This window comes from Haplochromis burtoni, unplaced genomic scaffold, assembly GCF_018398535.1.
Source record: "Haplochromis burtoni strain Fernald_Lab_line unplaced genomic scaffold, NCSU_Asbu1 Contig_476, whole genome shotgun sequence".
NCBI classification, from domain to species: Eukaryota; Metazoa; Chordata; class Actinopteri; order Cichliformes; family Cichlidae; genus Haplochromis; species Haplochromis burtoni.
In genome coordinates, this window is record NW_024582837.1 from 8,883 (window position 1) to 28,303 (window position 19,421).

Sequence of the window (19,421 nt, forward strand, 5' to 3'; positions counted from 1 at the left end):
TGCATAATACATTGCACAATAACCTTGACGACATCACGGTCATTAATTAACATTGAAATATGGGTTGTTGCTCTGGCGGAAAAGATTCCGTTATTCAAGTAGACTTTTTTTTATTTATTTTTTAAGACGCTCCAAGAGACGCCCTGCAGCACCTGATTGGACGAGCACTTATCGTGAGCTGACACGTAGTGAATATGGGTGTAGAGATAACTGAGCTCTTGTGTTTGCAGCTGGGTTTCAAACTTTTTCTTTCTTTTTTCTCACACTTGGTTATATAATAATGAATAAGAGCTTGGAGTTGAAGCGCCCTGCCCACAAGTACCATGATGATTTCCAGTACTGCCAAAGAACCAGTTTGAACTTGACGAGCAGGTTTAATCGAATGGCCAGACTGGCCCATTTTTAAAAATGTGTTACTGGGTTTAGTTTGTTTAGGAAACAGCGTTAAATAAAACACAGAAATGTGAGGTTTGGTGTCTGAATATGTGACACGTTGTGTGTAATCTGACTTGTTCTTGTAATTATTATTAAGGATTCCTGTTTGATCCAGCACAGCAGCTTATTGACTCTAACACACTTTTATAACTTGTCATTATTATGATTATTGTTATTCATTTCTTTATTTCTTTTTCAGCTTCCCACTTTCAAACATGGAGACAACGTTCTCAATGAATCTTACGCAGCCTGTTTTTACCTGGAGGTGAGAACGTCATTTTGACCAAATATTCACTCACACTGAATGCAACATCACAAAATGTGCCCCAGTTCAATGTGTGTCTTTTCCTAATGTCTTGCAGAGCCAGTTTAAATCCCAGGGAACCAAACTGATCCCAGATGGCCCAGCAGAACAAGCTCTGATGTACCAGCGCATGTTTGAGGGTCTCACATTCTACGAGAAACTCAGTAAGTATTATTATTCCTCTGAGCCTCGTCTCTCAGGAAATTTCAAGGAAAAAAATTAAGTTATTACACAGAAAACTTTTGGATCAACTTCCAAAATAATGCCTCTTTGGATAACTTATGTTTTAAAATGGAAAGATTCTCACATCATGTGAACCTGCTAACAGATGAATGTGCCATCTTTTAATGTTTTGTTTTTTAGACGTGGTTATCTACTACACCTTCAACTGGTTTGTCCCTGAAGGTGAGAGACATGAATCGGCTCTGAAGAGGAACAAAGAAGCTCTGGTCACTGAACTCAAACTCTGGGAGAGTTACCTGCAGAAGGTATGTGCATGAACACACAAACTCAGACAGACTCGGCCTGCTTTGATTTGTTCCAACTGTATTTTTGTTTTTTGTTTTTCCAAGCTGGGCTCAGGCTCTTACCTGGCAGGACCATCTTTCACGCTAGCAGACGTGGTCGTTTTTCCAACAGTTGGCACTCTCTTCAGGTTTGGGTAAGCACGCAGAGGCTGTTTGCATTTCCATGTGGTCTCATCAGTAAAATGAAGGATGATCTGTAGACCTGGGACTTGAAAGTCTTCTTAATTCTGATTCGTAGGTTGTCTCCAGAGCGTTATCCTAAACTGGGAGAGTACTACAATCTGCTGAAGGAGAGACCCAGTGTCAAAGCCAGCTGGCCTCCTCATTGGTTGGAGAACCCCAAGAGGCTAGATACACTGAAAGACATCTGATATTCATCCATAGATGATGCTGCATAATGACAGAGTGGCTCTTGTTTTTTTGCTTGCAGCTTTTGGTAACTCATACGTATTCCGTTTTTTCTGACAGCAGTTTAACTTCACCGCAGAAGTCATGACTTTGCATCTTTTTCTATCCTGTCAATAAAAAACCTTCCAAGAAACAAAAACATTCACTAGTTTTGTGGAGTTATTTCTTTTTTATTAGGATTTTCACATTTAAAACAATGTAACTCTTGTGCTTCCATACAAGTTACCATGTATCTTAAAAAGAAGGAGAGAACAAAAAGCCTAAAAAACAGCACATTATGTCATCAAAAGGTTCAGTGAATCTGGAGAAAGCTCTGTGTGCGAGCACCCAGACCAAAAATCATTATAGGGTGTTTTGCCTCAAGCATCAATGCATTAAAAACTGGCATGATTCTGTCATGGAAATCACTGCGTGGGCCCAGGATCACTTCCAGAATCACTGCTTCTTTTTACACCTCCTGGCTTTATTGTTGCTGCTTTCAGAGAATAGACTGAAGCTTGTTTCTAGTTTTAAAATGCACTGTAACATTGGAAGTAGGAAAGAGTGGCAAAATAAATTATCACCTTAAATAATTTAAATGATTTTTTTCATTAACAGCTGTCGATTTATTGTGAATCTATGAACTTCTATAAATAACTGTAGCGCATATTTGAAGCCGTTTTGGTGTGTCTGCTTCTCTTTTCACATCTGGGGCATCACAGATACATGTATAGGAAACTGCTGACTGATCCGTTCTCAGGCATTGCACTCTTACTGTAAGTACTCTTTGTGTAGTGCAAATCTTTCTCTGTTTTTCTGAAATGAACAAAAGTCTTAAGATGCTTATGGAACACAATGTTGAGCCGGACAGCCTGACTTCTTCTGTCAGTTTCTTTCTATTAGCTCCCTGCATTCACCCACGTGCAGCATGTTTACACCTCGAGGTAAACAGCAAGAATTAAAACATGGAAAATGTTGAATATTTCTCATCCCCTGACAGTTCTGAGAAACAAGCACTAATGTACCAATGCATGACGGAAGGTCTCACCCTTACGGGAAACACTGTATGCTAGACTTGCACAAATTCAAGCAGAAGCAATGAAGACAGTCACACATTCATGCTGGGAGTTCCTCACACTTAATGTAATATCACAGCAGCTTTTGTTACCCTAATAGACAATCTGTGATCTAACCATGTTCAGGTTATTTCAGTAGTAACCCACGTAGTTATCCGGTTTCATCCTCCCAGTCACACCACAGTAAAGGAATTCTGCTACGTGACTAGAACTGGCTTTTCCTGTTCAACAGTTGATCAAATCCATTGTGCTACCATTTCTTTAGGCTGATAGTTCAGTAGTGCACCATTTGCATGATTTTGCATTTTAACAAAAGTTGAATTCCATTAGTCGTATAGTAGCTATCCAGGCTCATCCCCTCAGTCATACAACAGTACAGGAAAGCATGTGTTGTCATGACTTTGCATAAATCACATAGTTCAGTGTTACGCAATCTTGCATTTTGATCCAATAAAAAATAAATAAATAAACGTGACGTGCTAAAGAAGACTTGTGCAAAAGTTCTTATTATGGAGAAAATTTTAATTATAATGTCAAACCCATTAAAAACATGAAAATAATACTTTGCAGGAGTGTGTTGGAGGAAAACCACATGCTTTTGTTGTGGTAGATTATCATCTGGAAGCCACAACAGACCTAGAGTAGTGGAGAGTGATTGCGTTTTTTTCCACTGCCACACTGATTCTGGAACTGCTCAGGTGGACATTTACTCTGAGTTTTGTGAGGAAGCGTCACAGAGAAACTGGGGTTGCTTTTACATAGGTGGCATCAGAGACATGCATTGGACAGTTTCCATGTACATGACATGCTAAGTCATCGTGAGTTTTCAACAGATATTAAGAGATGATCACGTGAGTTGTGAATGTTATCTGCCCCCCCGTATAACCTTTATCAGTTGTAATCATCCAGCGATATCACCAGTGGATGTGCAACGTGAAAACAGCAGGTTACAGCAGGTTGTTAAAATGTAAACCATGATCAAGGACTATTTTGAGAGGTATCAGGAACTGCAAATAAAACAACTCGAGGGCTCTATAAACCTGAAATTAGCCACCAATGTGCACAGTGAAACACTCACTAAACTTTTGTGTTATATTTTACAGGTTTTGTCACTTTAAAAAAATACAGTTTATATAGTCATGTGAAAAAAACGTCTTCTATGCAGTCCTATGAAAAACTAAGTTCAAACTTTCTGCTTCCATAGAAACTGAGAGGATAAGTCACAGCCAAGTGTTGGTAATTAAATGTTTAATTATATTTTTGAGCACCACTATAAAAAGGAAGGTTTTGGCAGTGTGCTGGTCACACACTGTGTTAACACAACGCCACAATCTTCTTAGCAGAGGACATCCCAGTAATTTCATCCCTAGGTCAGACTGGAAATGCTCAGAGAGACAGCAACAAAACACAAGATTGCGGGAACCGTGTCCTTTAAACAGACAAGACCAAATTGTACAGTCGATGTAATGCACAACGCCACATGTAGCAAAATCCAAATGCAGCATATTAGCACAAATACCTCACACCAGCTGTACAGCTGGGTTGAGGAGGATTTGTTTTGTACCCACAGGACCTCAGCTAGCATGTTAAATGTTGAGTCAACCATGAACTCCTCTGGATCCCAAAGTCCTCTAGGGTGAAATGAATCCATCTGTCCAACAGCTAAAGCTTGGCTGAATCTGGTTCAAGCAACAAGATGACAAGACAGCAAATCTATAACAGAAAAAGAAAAAACTTAATGTGTTGCAGAGTCCCAGTCAGAAACTTGGATTCAACCTTGAAATGCTGTCGCAGGCCTTTTAAAACAAAGCTGTCCATGAATGAATGCTTGAAAACCACAATGAACTGAAGCAACGTTGTAAAGAGGGAGCCACAATGTCTCCATGGCGACTCATAATCCACACAGATGTAGTTAATAGTTAATCAGCAGTGCTGTTACTAAGGGGGCTGCTCGTGTTTGATCTGTCTTGTGTTAAGGCACCGATCTTTATACGTAACAATAAAATGGGAAGGGCTGTAGCTTGCTATAAATCTGTCTGTGCTCCTCTAGCTGCTGTCTTCATTTCATCATCCCTCCACAACTTCACTCTCAGTTGTAAGAATTCCCTCTGAAACCATGGCTAAGGCAATGACTCTGCTGTGGGGGGCCGGATCGCCTCCCTGTTGGAGGGTGATGATCGCTCTGGAGGAGAAGAACCTGCAGGGCTACAACCAAAAACTGCTGTCCTTCGATAAAATGGAGCACAAGTCCAAAGAAGTGTTAGATATAAATCCCAGGGGACAGGTAGGGCCTTAAGAAAATTACACCTTAGCTAATGTACCATACAATATTATCATTAAGTCTAATGCTTAAAATCACTTTGCATAATAACCTCAACAACCTCATCAACATGATATATGTATTGTTGCTCTACTAGGTAAGTAAAGCTGGTTACACAACATTATTCAGCCCGCCCCTCTTAGTTTTTTTTAAATTTTAGAAAGGCAGCTGTGAAAGTTGACCTTTGGCCAATGGTGGGCTGTGTCCCAAGAGCAGCTGTTTCAGTTCAGTGCCCTTCTGTCAACACTGATTGTTGGTATATTACAAAATCTTATCCAATGTAGATCTTAACATACTGGCCTGTTCACCTGATTTCTCCTTGGGCATAACGGATTAAAAGTTGCTCAGCACACGCGGGTTAGCATCAAGAACCTGGAGTGTAGTTAAAGCTGTCGAAGTCACGAGGATTTTCGTTTTTTACAACAGGGTCAAATACTTTGTGAAGCTAAAGGTTAGCAAGACGTTATTAGCATGACAGTACTGTATATTGACCTGTTCTGCAGATTGGAGGGGTGACACGCCTGCTACAGCTTTAGCAGCTAACTTAGGCAAAAACAAACTACAATATGTTATATGTTGCACTTTGTGATGCACTACAACATGTAACCATAGCAATCTGCTACTGGCGGCTCTCAGTGCAATTAACATAGCAAACTTCGGGTATCCAAGTGATTCAAATGGCAGCTTTGATAGTTTGTCTTGCTCACGTTATAATTTTTTTTCCACAGCTTCCAACATTCAAACATGGAAACACTATTGTGAACGACTCCTATGCAGTCTGTTTTTACCTGGAGGTGAGGATGCTAATTCATTAAGAATTATACTGACCCTAAAACTAAATTCAACATCACAAACAGTAACAAGCTCATATGTGTGCGTGTTTTTTTCTTTCCTCAATGGCAGAGCCAGTTTAAGTCCCAAGGAAACAAACTGATCCCGGACAGCCAAGAAGAACAAGCTCTGATGTACCAACGCATGTTTGAGGGTCTCACATTCTACGATAAACTCAGTAAGACGAAAACTTTGCCTGACACAGTTTTACAGTTGACTTAGCAGTAGCAGCTTGAGGAGATATGGGTGAACTTTGAGGAAGCAGTCTCTTCCCTTCAGAGCCTGCCAAACTTACTAGACTGGCGTTCCATCACGTTAGATGATGATGGAGATAAGTAACTGAAATAAGTCCAGACCCAAAACAAAACATTTTAGACAGTTTATGAGCAGTGGATTTTGTATGTATTTGAAAGTCATTTATATCCTAGCTCTTACAGGTTTATGAATGTGTTTTATGATTGCAGCTCAGACAGATACAAAGGTCGCAGTCCACTTAAAAATCTTAAACATTAGCAATAAAATCTTAACGTCAATTCCAAAATGGACAGGGGACCAATGAAGGGACGTGTTCATGATTTCCAATACCAGTGAAAAGATGAACTGCTGTATTCTTGACTTACAGCAGGTGGCACAGAGATAGTTATTCTGTACCAAAGTAGAAGTAATAAAGTCGTCCAGGTGGGAAGTGATAAAAGGGTTTTCCCAGGCCCTTTTGAGGAAGTCCGGACTTTATCTTGGCAATGACTCTGAGTTGATAAAAGAAATGGTACAATAGTAAATGGAGTGTTGCTTATATAACACTAACAAAGCACGGAGAGTGCTTTTTACTACAAGCCTCATTCATCACCCAGTCACACAAAAGCACTTTTTTCCTGTACCTAAATGCTTTTGTGCGCACATACAGATGCATCAGGTAGTCATCATCAGGATGTTGCCCGAGAAAACTCCTGGAGTCTGGAGTAGTCAGGGGATAAAATTCAGTGACCTTTCAATTGGTAGATGACTTGCTCTATCTCCTCAGCTACAGCTGCCCAATAAAATCGCGGTATCCATCACATGTTCAGCTGAAGAAAAAAGCTTCAGCTTTCTGCACTTCTTATATACAGAGACAGTGACCATATATTCCCTTTTGTCAGTATAGACACAGTGGAAGCTGTTCTTTTGTATGTGTTTCCTATAAGAACAGAACAGGGCAATGATTAAAATAGTGCTGCGATGCCTTTACAGTGAAAAATGTTTTTAGCATCATGTGATTGAGTTTTGCTTATTTTCAGATGCGGTTATCTACTACGACTGGTTTGTTCCTGAAGGTGAGAGACATGAATCGGCTCTGAATAGAAACAAAGAGGCTCTGACCACTGAACTCAAACTCTGGGAGGGTTACCTGCAGAAGGTATGTGAAGGCACACACACACAAACACACACACACACAGAAACACAAGCTGACATCGCCTGCTTTGGTTTATTCAAACTGTGCTGTAATTTGCATTTCTTTTATCCAAGCTGGGCTCAGGCTCTCATGTGGCAGGATCGTCCTTCACACTGGCAGATGTGGTCATTTTTCCTACAGTTGCTTATCTTTTCAGATTTGGGTAAGAGTGGCAGAGAAGGAAATAGAAATGACAGCTGCTTCTCCTTCATGTTTCATCAGTATAATAAGTGATGATCTGTAGTCACTGAACTTTATATTCTATATTCTACCTTCTGCTCTGATCTGTAGGCTGTCTGCAAAGCGTTATCCTGAACTGGGAGAGTATTACAATCTGCTGAAGGATAGACCCAGTGTCAAAGCCAGCTGGCCTCCTCATTGGCTGGAGAACCCTGAGGGACAAGACACACTGAAAGACATCTGACATTCATGCAGACGTGAATGAATGTCACATAATAATATTGCAGCTTTTGTTTGTGTGTATATCGAACAACAGTTTCTGTTGACTGATACAAGTTCAGGTTCCATTAACAGCAGTTTTTTTTTGTTGTTTGTTTGTTTTTAATATGAGATGTCATGTAGCATCAACCAACAGTCAAAAAAATTAAATCTACACTTTTTTTTAACCTTTAATAAATTTATATCAGTGAACTGGAGTCAGAACATTTTTTGCTAAAGAAGAAAAGGACTAAGAACTAGTTTTCTGTACACAAAGGGAACTCCAATGCCTCATGCTTCAATTTGATATCATTTGCATGATTTTACATTGCTACGTTAAATTCACAGCCTCATTTATACCCCCTGAGTGTACTGTATTTTGGCCATTGTCACTTCAGTTAAAAATAAACTTGTGTCAATCAGCATTGTTGACGTATTTCATTATGCTTGTGAACATGAACTCAGATCCTGCACATCTAGGCACCACTAAAACCCTTTTACGTGAGGGTTTTTTTTGCAAAGCATGATCAGAAGCTGAGTGAGGTAATTTCAGGATGAACCCAGCCTTTTTAGTTTTATAAAGTTGGTCAACTTCTTACCAGGGAACTTGTATGAGAGGGACACAGTTAATGTCAGCTCACACAGGTTTTATTTCTCTTTTGCTTTGCAGCATTTTGTTTGCTTTTTTGTCGCACACCAACGTCATTTCACTCATTCTGACATCAGCAGTTTTGTTTTTCGCCTGGTGTCACGCAGAATAAAGTCTGTATACGATAGCCTTCCAGTCGTAACCACGGCATTTTCAAGTCTCCACACATTCATGCAGCATGTTTTAATACTATACTGTACAATGCTACACTAGTGCTTCTCCTATCACACCCAGCAGCAGCAGCAGCTGTGTTGCTTATAGCCTGTATTGTTCATTTAATCTCTTCATATTTTTTGATTTTCTTTGTAAAAAAACCCCAAAAACCTCCCGTCTTCCTGTAGGAAGCAGTTTGTGACTGGTTATATGCTGCCAGCTCTGCCCCTTTCATGTGAACGTGCTGGAAAAAGCCTGGGCTGGATTACCAAGCTGGTAAACACTGCGTGTGGCCGCTTATCCTGAATGCAGTTGTTATGGTTAAATGAAGCCAGATAAGGCCCAAGATATCACTACTATGCTAAACATGTTTCATAGTACGTGCCTCTGCTGTACCTGTTGAATTGAGTTGAGTCAGGTACTCAGTTCTTGGAGCTTCACCTGGTTTTGTACTTGCTTGGAAAGGTTAAAGTAACTATCATGGAGGTGCACAAACCTGCCCGACAGCCTCTGCCGAGTAGGAGAGCGCATTCACAGGAATTTGAAATGTTCAGATGTACAGTCGATCAGAAAATACTTCCACCTAGTGACTTTGCCCTCTCTTTAGCCTCTCAGTTAACCTTTATTCATATAAGGTGGTACACTAAGGAGTTCCTCTATTTTCAATGGGAGCCTTGTGTGACAAAGAAAACAAAAGAACGGATATAAAATTCCACTAATGGACAAGTAATGCGTGTGGCATGCAACCAGGTTGCCAGGTTATCAGTGAACCTGATAAAAACATCAGAAACAAACTGTTGCTGTAGTCAGCAAAAAATGCTTACATCATGCCAACTAAGCAAAATGAAAACACTGAAAGTAATGCACAAACACAATATATGTGTATGTATGTATCAGTCAAAGGCAAGAAGAAAAACGTGCTTCTTATTCTGACATGTATGGGGAAATCTTGCAGAAGTTTATCCCACAGCGAGCTCTTCTTTGAAAAACAGCCCAAGATAACAGAGACAGCGATCGCAGCAAACATGCAGTTCTCTTCACCGCTGTTCATGCAGAAGTCCATGCTGCCAAGTGCACACTAACATGAGAAAGAAGCACAAAAGAAGAAAATAAAAACAGAAGCAGGGATTTGGTGAAGCTAGAAATGTGGATGTCAAATGAAAGAATGCATTAAAATCAGGAGTATCAGACAGAGAGACGTGAAAACTGTGCCAGTGTTGCGTAAGTGCCTGCGTGTGAAGTTGTAAATACACGACTGCTGAGTCACTGTGAGTTTCAAAATATCAGCAACAACACTGCAGGAATCTATAAAGCACGAACAAGGATGATAACAGCTTTTAACATACGTATAACAGATGGATGTCAACTACAGCTGTGATTGTTGACATGCAACCGTAATAATAAAGCCCACAGGAATAAAGTTGGGTTCTAAACCCCACAGAAACTTTCACTTTCACTTTAGTTTCTACACCTGATTTTAACGTTATAAACATTATTATTCACTGAAATTCAGAATATTGGTGCGGTTTTGCAATAGCTGTGAATACAACAATCTTTATCAAACAAAATGTTTCAAACTGTGCTGCTACAAAAATGTTCCGACAGCAGCATGTCAGGTAAAATGCAGGTGCGTGATCTCGCTCAAAAAATAATTCACACCCCGCTATCTGTGAGAAATCTCTTGTCAGAGCATCAAAATGGGAAGGGACTTAAAGCCACCAATCCGGATGTTGAGGGTTGGAGTTTTGCTATATAATGAGGCTCTTTACCTGCTCTAGCTTCAGTCTTCTCATCTTTAACCTCCCTTTAACTTCAGCTCCCAGGTTAACCTCTGAAACCATGGCCAAGGACATGACTCTGTGGTGGGGCTCCGGCTCTCCCCCCTGCTGGAGGGTGCTGATTGCTCTGGAGGAGAAGAACCTGCAGGGATACAACCAAAAACTGCTCTCCTTTGAGAAAGGAGAGCACAAGTCGAAGGAAGTCATGGATGTAAACCCCAGGGGACAGGTAGGCTTGCATCACATTCATACCTTTAAACTGCACTCAAACCCCAACCCCCTGAAGTACTTTATATTCACTGTGCAATTACAAATAATAATGCTTAATTTTGAAGTATATATTAATAACATTCATTCTACTTTATCTTAAAGCTTCCTGCCTTCAAATTTGGGGACATAGTGATCAATGAGTCGTACGGTGCATGCTTCTTCCTGGAGGTGAGAACCTTACTTAAAATTTCATGTCACTGAGGAGTTGTTAAGTTGGAGGGCGACTGGTGATTGCATGCTCTGCAATGCTTTGTATAAGCAGACACCCTACACCGCAGGGTGCACTGCACCTCAGAACAGTTGCTCGTTTCATGTGTTTCCGTGTGCTTTCATGTGTTGTTTTCAGTCCAAGTTCAAGTCCCAGGGAACCAAGCTGATTCCTGACTGCGCCGGCTCCGACAACAATTGCGCTTTGATAGCTTTAATAATGCAGCGTGTGTTTGAGGGCAACACACTTCACCAGAAAATGGGTACGTGAACTCTGTCATGGCCTTCTGAACATACCTGTTGAGCTCGATATCCCTGTATGCTGATGTGGACACTGAAACCAGGGGATTTACAGAGTTTATAAAGAAAATCTTATAAAGTTCTTTCTGTATAACTTAGCTGTTGTTGTTGCCATTCAGAGATTTGTCTTTTGGGATTTTAAACAATGCTTGGCAACATCACGCACAAACCTGCAACCTTTAACCCGCTGAGACTTCATGTCTTCAGCAAACCTCCTCAGAGGCTTTGACATCAACTTTCACCGACGTGGTCCGAGGTGTTCAAAACACATGCAACACACAAAAGAGCTGTGCCTTCACTTAAGAGTGTTACATAATGCATTATTTCTCTGGGGAGTAACCCTCACAACATGCTGGGATGTTAATCTCTGCTCAAATTAGCCTTGCAAGTAAATTCCTGAGACAGTGTAGAAATGACACCAGAAAATCCCATGTAACCAAAATGAACATTTGCTTAACATGAACACTCATTTTTAAATAAGCTGCTATAGATGTTATTTGGGTACCTTTTTATAGTCTTCAGCCTGATGTTAGACAGTAATTGTCTGTTCTGATATTTTGTAGCGGATGTTTTTATGTACAACCGGAGGGTCCCGGAGAATGAGAGGCACGAATCTGCCTTTAAGAGACTCAAGGAGACGCTGACTGGCGAGGTGCAGATGTGGGAGGGACACCTGAAGAAGGTATGACGCGCATGCACTCACAAGCACCCAGAGCACGACAGCTACAAAGCTGCAGAAACAGGCAATAACCCTAGCAGGAAGTTATAAGCTGTTGGATGTAATGGGTGCTACCGTGTAAAAGCACTTTGTCTTTTCTTTTCTTTTTATCCCCTTGGTATTTTGACTCATTATAATGATTTAAAGGGGAAAAAAATGTCCAAAACATCTGTTGACAGAGATATCAATTGATGTTGAACATTTGATGTTTACGTTCTTGAAAACACCAACTCACAGTACAAGATTGTGCAGGAAGTCAGTGTAATGTTTATTTAACTAAGCAAGTCATTGGCAAAACCTTCCTATTTACAATAGTGGCCAGACAGCCTCAAGAGGAAATAGAGGCAAGTCAAAAAAAACAAGTACCGAATGTTGACAGTTGGCCGATGCACAGTACTTGGATGATGACGAGCTGATTGTCTGAAGTCTTTTGTTGAGATATGCTCAGCAGCTGCTGTTAAGGAGACAATATATGTAGAAGAATTAGTAAGCCAAGTTTCACCAACTATTTAAAAGATTTTTTTAGCTTCCATCCAAAATCTTTTTTTCTTTGTCTTCTTTTTTTAAGACACCAGGCGGTTTCCTGGCAGGAGAGAACTTCTCCATGGCTGATGTGATTGTTTTTCCAAGTGTTGCTCTTCTCTTACGCATGGGGTAAGTAAGCTAAATTTGCAAAACTGACTTGTAGCTGCCTGGATTGAATAACAAACAGCAACAAACTCACACCAACTTTCGTCTTTCTTGCAGGCTAAGCGAGGATAAATACCCCAAACTGGCAGAATACTACAAAAAGCTGCAGGGCAGACCAAGCGTCAAAGCCACCTGGCCTCCTACTTGGAAGGAGACCCCAGGACAGGAATTTTTAAAAGATATCTGAGACTGAGAAACTCATCAGCTGGCGAGCACATTTTTCCTGTTGCATTTTTAATTTGTTACCCTGTGCTGCTGTGCAGTGGATATTTGAACATTTGTTACATTTGTTACTGAACATGCCATCTTATTTCTGTTGTGCTGTGAGTAAAAGCAATAAAAACTAAGTTTTATTTTTGTTTGCTTCATTATTTTCAAGTTAAATTTCCACCAATAAAATTTGACCTTTGGCGTCAAACCTGGCCCGTCAACGTAAATTTAAAGTTTTGATGCTATTTTTAACGATGTACCACTCACATTAGTGCTGCGTAGTCTTGACAGGAGAGATCACTAAGCAGAAACTTTAAATTAAACTTTTTGCTTTGTTTTCTCTGAAAACATCGCACAATCATGTTTACGAAAACATTTCTATAATTATGCTGCCGTGTCACAGTCAGAGCAGTGGCAAAGCCATCAGATTTTTCGTTGGGGTGGCCAGGCCTTTGCTTACATTGCAGTGGTGCAGAAACTGCTTTTGCATTCATTTTGCAGTAGAAGTCATAGTAATTTCTTTTCTCACCCACTCTTTTGATATGAATGCATATTAATGCCTACATTATAGGCATTTATGTGCAATAACACTATTATGCCTTCAGCTGATCAAAAAAAATCAATAAAACCCTCTAGTGATTGTTGAAGTTATTGTTACTAAAGCTACGATAATTTCAGTGGTGTTGTGCTGCTAAAATATAAACAGGCTTGCTTCAGCAGAAAAGCTTGAATAGCCTAACTTTATAGTAAAATTCCTTTTTATAGCATTTACAAGCTTAAACAAATAAAGCGCAATGAAAGGTCATCATATCAAAAGAGTCCTTTATCTATTGGGTGTGGTGCAACCACTTTTCTCTGCACAAAGGTAACTCAAATGGCCCGTGACAGCATGAGGTTGCATACATGAGGCACTTTGCATTAATCCTTTTCATGTCATTTGTGAATTTCCACTGCTATGTTAAATGCACATTCTCCTTATTAAGGATCAGTGAAAGCTCAGTTTGAAAATGCATTTGCAATATTATTTGGATGAGGTGTCCAAATCTGTCCACCAAGTTTGCTGTGATCACAGTTTAAAACCTCATAGGCCCATTTGGTTGTCTTTCGGTCGGGTGTGTTTTTTGGCTCAGCTGTTTGAAGAGGGAGAGAGCAGGTGATTCAGGCTGCAAGGCTATGGGATAGAGGCTGTGTGAGACACCTGTTACACATTGTCTAACCTGCCTCCATTATTTATTCAGTAGCACACCAGACGGAAGCGGGCTTACAATGAGAAGGAGAGCTGGCAGCAGTTTAAAACAGGCTGAATGGAGTATGGAGGTGACCAACAGGAACAAGGAGAGTACAAAGACCAAAAAGCACAATTGTTTCTGAGTGTGTGTGTTGGGAACCCACAACAATTCTGACTTGTTTGAAACATTGCTGCATGGTCCGTCTGAATATACGCTTGCTCAAAAAAGGAGTGTGTCATGCTACGTCTGCAAAATTAAAATACTGAATAAATGGAAACACAGGAAAGCACATTTTCAAATTCGGCATATGCCTTTTCTTTCCTTTTAGGTGTAGAGAAATCCCGATGCAGCCTATTACTGTTGAAACTTGCACGTAATAATATTGCAGGGCTGCAGCTGTGTGTGTGTGTTACTTGGACAAAGGGACTTCAGTAAAAACCACGAGTTTTGCCTTTCCTCTAGCAATCATTCACTCAGGAAACAGTCCACTGAAACGGACCCAGAAGAGCAGAGATAGTGATCGCAGCAAATGTGTCGACTGTAGCTTATTTCACTGCTATGTGACATTGGCAATTGTTCAAGTGCACTTTGACAAGAATTCAAAGGCTTACAGAATGAAGCACAAAGCAACTAGTATTATATTGTGTATATTTTAGTGCTAGATGAAATTTGTATTTCAAGTACAAAGATACATAAAATAGTTGATATTAGACACGTTCTGAACTAATGCGATTGATGGACGTGAGAGACGTGCCAGAATCGTGTGTGCATTGTGTGCATGTGTGTACAGGGGGTGAAAACAAAGTGCAGAGTCACCGTGAGTTTCAACAAATCAACAGCATTACTTGTAAGAATATATGAATGCACGAAGAACGATCTTTAAGGGTTTAACATATACACATTAGATGGATACCAAGGTTGTGACTGTTGACATGCAACTGTATTAATGAAGCACACACAAGTAACGTGCAGGAATGATGACATCTGAACGAACTGCACGGGAGCACGGCAGCAAAGCACCCAGTGTCACTTTACTCTGTGCACTTGATTTGATCTGAAGGTGAATTGTTTTGTTTGCATTTCCAAACGCTTTTCAACATAAAAATGACAGTTTTGCACACCTGTGAATACGAGCAGCTTTAGATTAAATCACAGTCAATAAATGTAACTGTGCTGCTGCAGAAATCTCTGACTTTCATTATCATGTCATATAAACTGTGGGGTTGTGATGTAAGAGGGTAAGAGATCTCTTGTCAGAAGACCAAAATGGGACGGTACCTAAATCCACCAATCCGGATGTGGAGGGCTGGAGTTTTGCTATAAAACGAGACTGTTTCAGTCGTTGTGGCTTCAGTCTTCTTATCTCTAACCTTCAGTAATTCCAGCTGCCATACTAAGCTGTTCACTCTGAAACCATGGCCAAGGACATGACTCTCTGGTGGGGCTCCGGCTCTCCTCCCTGCTGGCGGGTAATGATCGCTCTGGAGGAGAAGAAACTGCAGGGATACAACCAAAAACTGCTCTCCTTCGAGAAAGGAGAGCACAAGTCAAAGGAAGTCATGGATGTAAACCCCAGGGGACAGGTAGGCTTGTATCACAGGTTTCAATCTGGACTTTGAATGCTTGAACTTGAACCTATTCATATTTTTTCCACTTTGTCTTAAAGCTTCCTGCCTTCAAATGTGGGGACAAAATCATCAACGAGTCCTACGGTGCATGCTTCTTCCTGGAGGTGAGAACTCGAGCAAGGTACTGCCTTGTTGTCAAGGACATAGGTTGTTGGAGGTCAAGTTGAGGGATTACTAGGTTTACCATGATTGTTTGGACATGCACCCTACACTGCAGAGTAAAAGAAACCAGAGCTTTTTGCTGCTCTTTATAACACTTACTGTTTTCCTGTCTCGACCAACAGTGTGAGTACATGTCCCAGGGAACCAAACTGATCCCTGTGAACTCCAGCGAGAAAGCTCTGGTGCTCCAGCGTACCTTTGAGGGTAACACGCTTCATCAGAAAATGGGTATGTTAGCTTAAATCTTCTCTCTGGTTTTGAACCACAAAGACATAGCTGTTGAGTTCCTGCACTTTCACGTCCGATCCCCCAAATTACATTTTGTGAGGTTTTAGTGGGACATGCTCACTCTCTACATGACTTATCTGTTGTTGTTGCCATTAAAAGATCTGCCTTTTGGGATTTTGAGTCAATGATTGGCAACATCACGCACGAACCTGTCACCTTTAAACCACTGATACTTCATGCGTTCAGCAAACCTCCTCAGAGTTGGTTCCCCTGCTCTTCCCGAGGTCAGCGTTGTTCAAAAAACATGCCACCCAAAATAAGTTGTGTGTTCACATAATTAGGCTCTGGCACAATGCACTATTTCCTTGGGAGTAACCCTCACAACAGGATGTTAATCTCCGTTTATCAAAGCAAGCATTTACAGCCTACAGCCTGATGTTACACAGCAATGCACAGACATACCAAAAATACAAAATATGGAAGTGGATGCTGTGCCGTGTGTGGAACCTTTCTTTTTTCTCAAAGCTTTAAATCCTCAGACAGTGGATATATTCATGAAATGTCTGTTCTGATATTTTGCAGCGGATGTTTTTATGTACAACCGGAGGGTCCCGGAGAATGAGAGGCAGGAATCTGCCTTTAAGAGACTCAAGGAGACGCTGACTGGCGAGGTGCAGATGTGGGAGGGACACCTGCAGAAGGTATGTGAATGACCCGCACGCACTTTCACTCTACTGCTACAAGCATCCAGTGCACAAAACTTATACCTACATAGCTTTGTTGCTCTGGCTTTGTGCTCCAACTGCTTTGTAGTGGGAGAAACAGTCTGGGAATTTTTTTCTGAGGAAAGTTTATGTTTTGACACAAACATAATCTTTGCAGGAGGAGGTAAAATCACGTACTTTACACCCAAACAGCCTATTGCACTGTGTTACAGAGATGCAACTCTTTTCTTTAACCAGGCGAGTCAAAGGAAAAAGCTTCCTACAATCTGGCAGATTCTAAAGCCTCTTAAGAAAACTGGGTTAAGGTTAGAAAAACACCAAAAGTTAAAAAACAAAGCAGCAGGACATGTTTGGATGATATTTGGACAAAGCCAGGCAGACTATCTGTACCAAATTTAAACAGTCAATATATACGCTAACACTGTTTGTGTAAAAATCTTACCTAAAAACTTTACTTATCTTTAAATGTAAAGACACACTGTGGAATATTTAGAATCTGAGTTCTGCACTGTTTTCCCCTCACAGCGCTTTATTTTTTTTCTCTTAGACACCAGGTGGTTTCCTGGCGGGAAAGAGCTTTTCAATGGCTGATGTGATTGTTTATCCAAGCGTTGCTCTTCTCTTCCGCATGGGGTAAGTAAGCTATTTTACTAAGGCTGACGTTTAGCTGCTTGGCAAGATGAATGAATGCAATAATAAACAGCAGTGAACTCACCCTGATTTTGATCTCTCCTGCAGGCTAAGTGAGAAACGTTACCCCAAACTGTCAGAATACCATAAAAATCTGAAGGACAGACCCAGCATCAAAGCCACCTGGCCTCCACTTTGGAAGGACACCCCTGGACAGGACTTTTTGAAAGACATCTGAGATTGAGAGGCTCATCAGCTGACAAGCCAATCTTTCCTTGTTGTGTTTTTAATTTGTTACTATTCCTCGTATTTCAGTACAATATGATGAATTTTTTTTTAACATATACTTTTCAAAGACCTTTTTACATGTCCACTTAGGTGGACAACTGATGTGTATGGAGTGACACATCAGTGTCCAATGTAGTGGTTTATTTGCAAGTATACCATTAACACTGACACAAATACAAAAAAAAGCCTTTGAATTGCTGTCCACTGCAGTGACCACTATGTGTGAAAGGGTTAAATCCATCCTGCAGCTGTGCAGTTTTGACAGGAAAGGTCACTAAATCAAAACTTTAACGCTTTACTTGATTGTTGTCATTCTTCTCTTTGAAACTGAGCTTTCCTATCTAGGTAGCAACACTTGAGCAATCACTGTATGGATTTGTAAAGACATCAAAGTCACATTAAATGAAACACTGATCTGTTCTACAAAATCCAGGGGACAAAAAACAAACAAACAAAAATGTTGTGCTTCAAAAAAACAACCTGCTACCCACAGTCCAACTCACAAATTATAAAGATGTTCTACAAACACTAGAATTATATTCAGCATCACAAACAAGTGTGTGTGTGTGTGTGTTTATTTCTTTTTAATTCTTAATGGGATAGCTAGTTTAAGTCCCAGGAGAACAAATGTATCACGGGATTTGAAAGAGAAATGAAAAAGAAGCAGAGATTAAAACATAACATAGGAAACACAAACAAAGCATAGAGAGACAGAAAAAACAGAGACTACAGAAGGGAAGACAAAATGTATTCACAGAATTTTTGAGTTCCCAGTTGGAAATTTTATCTGGAACACCCCCTTAACCTGGATTTTTCATTTGGAACGTTTGAGCAACTCCTCCACCAGGAGGTTAACAATCTATAATGCTGGCAGTGAATGTAACCTCTCATTTAAACATTATTGTTAGATTATGGCAGTTTTAGGTATTAAAATGCTATTGAACTTTCGGGCGCCAGAGGGTGCATAGTGCGCTGTTGGTATCGAGTAGTGTTTTGGGGCACAGAGGAAGAGTAAAACTTCCTGTTATGAAGCTCAACTTGTGTACTGTTTCTACTCTTTATCACAGCATTATACGTTGCTGGCAAAGGAAACCAGTTGCCCCTCTGACCACCAACTTAGGGAGACAACAAATTTGGGCGCTTGTCCGGTATTAGTAGTAGTAGTAGCCGTGGTAGTCAGGTGCTGATCAACTAAGAACCGTGGGATTCATGTCCCTATGCTTAACAGCACTACTATCCAGAGCGACAGACTTCAGCTATCCAGGCATGGCCACTTGGCACGACCTACAATGGGAGATCCAGCAACAGCTTAATCAGCTGACCAGTGGCTCCAACTCGGAATTACTCCATAAACTTGCAATATCATGTCAAGAAGAAGAGGTGGAAAATCTTCCTCGTGATGACATACTGTATGTTCCATTATTTGAGGTTATGGATGTTATTTGACTGGAGGCATAACTCACAGACACACGAGACGCGCCATTACTCCAATGAGTGTCCTTTATTATTTTTCATCCCCCCCACAACAACAACCCAGCAGAAACGTTCCTACCACTTAACATTTACCTGATACTACATCCCCCCTACTAAATAGGATGTGATGCTGGAATATAACCAAGAAAACAGATTAGACCCGCACGCTTTAAAGTATACTATTTCCTTGTGCTTTATCTGGTAACAGCTTGTTTACTGAACTCGTTTGGTTTCAAACCAGACTACTCAGAATGTCCAAAAATAAACTCTCAAAGTATACAACTCTGAACACTAAGCATAAGTGCACATTTCTGAACTATCTGATGCAGCTACAAA

At 40.6% G+C, this 19,421-nt stretch overlaps 4 protein-coding genes across 4 annotated transcripts in view; all 4 read left to right on the forward strand.

Annotated features, from left to right (window-relative positions):
* The window catches only part of LOC102311245 (glutathione S-transferase A), a 9,776-nt gene extending 7,956 nt beyond the window's left edge, over positions 1-1,820 (forward strand). The window contains exons 2-6 of the mRNA XM_005946596.3: positions 635-700; positions 798-903; positions 1,103-1,227; positions 1,312-1,400; positions 1,505-1,820. Coding sequence (XP_005946658.1) covers positions 635-700; positions 798-903; positions 1,103-1,227; positions 1,312-1,400; positions 1,505-1,637 — 519 coding nt within the window. The 3' untranslated portion in view covers positions 1,638-1,820. The remainder of the gene's footprint in view (positions 1-634; positions 701-797; positions 904-1,102; positions 1,228-1,311; positions 1,401-1,504) is intronic.
* Positions 1,821-4,659: 2,839 nt separating this feature from the next.
* LOC102311966 (glutathione S-transferase A) lies at positions 4,660-8,172 on the forward strand. The gene is made up of 6 exons (XM_005946597.3): positions 4,660-5,013; positions 5,778-5,843; positions 5,953-6,058; positions 7,155-7,273; positions 7,384-7,472; positions 7,601-8,172. The coding sequence occupies exons 1-6, from the start codon at positions 4,846-4,848 to the stop codon at positions 7,731-7,733; spliced, it is 681 nt and encodes a 226-aa protein (XP_005946659.1). The 5' UTR covers positions 4,660-4,845; the 3' UTR covers positions 7,734-8,172.
* Positions 8,173-10,286: 2,114 nt separating this feature from the next.
* Positions 10,287-12,865, forward strand: LOC102310934 (glutathione S-transferase A). Its single transcript, XM_005946595.3, has 6 exons — positions 10,287-10,556; positions 10,700-10,765; positions 10,944-11,067; positions 11,668-11,786; positions 12,391-12,476; positions 12,570-12,865. Exons 1-6 carry the CDS (start codon positions 10,305-10,307, stop codon positions 12,697-12,699), a joined length of 777 nt encoding a protein of 258 aa, XP_005946657.1. The 5' UTR covers positions 10,287-10,304; the 3' UTR covers positions 12,700-12,865.
* Positions 12,866-15,287: 2,422 nt separating this feature from the next.
* LOC102310626 (glutathione S-transferase A) lies at positions 15,288-18,168 on the forward strand. Its single transcript, XM_005946594.2, has 6 exons — positions 15,288-15,534; positions 15,618-15,683; positions 15,864-15,969; positions 16,552-16,670; positions 17,242-17,327; positions 17,433-18,168. The coding sequence occupies exons 1-6, from the start codon at positions 15,367-15,369 to the stop codon at positions 17,560-17,562; spliced, it is 675 nt and encodes a 224-aa protein (XP_005946656.1). The 5' UTR covers positions 15,288-15,366; the 3' UTR covers positions 17,563-18,168.
* Positions 18,169-19,421: the final 1,253 nt, after the last annotated feature.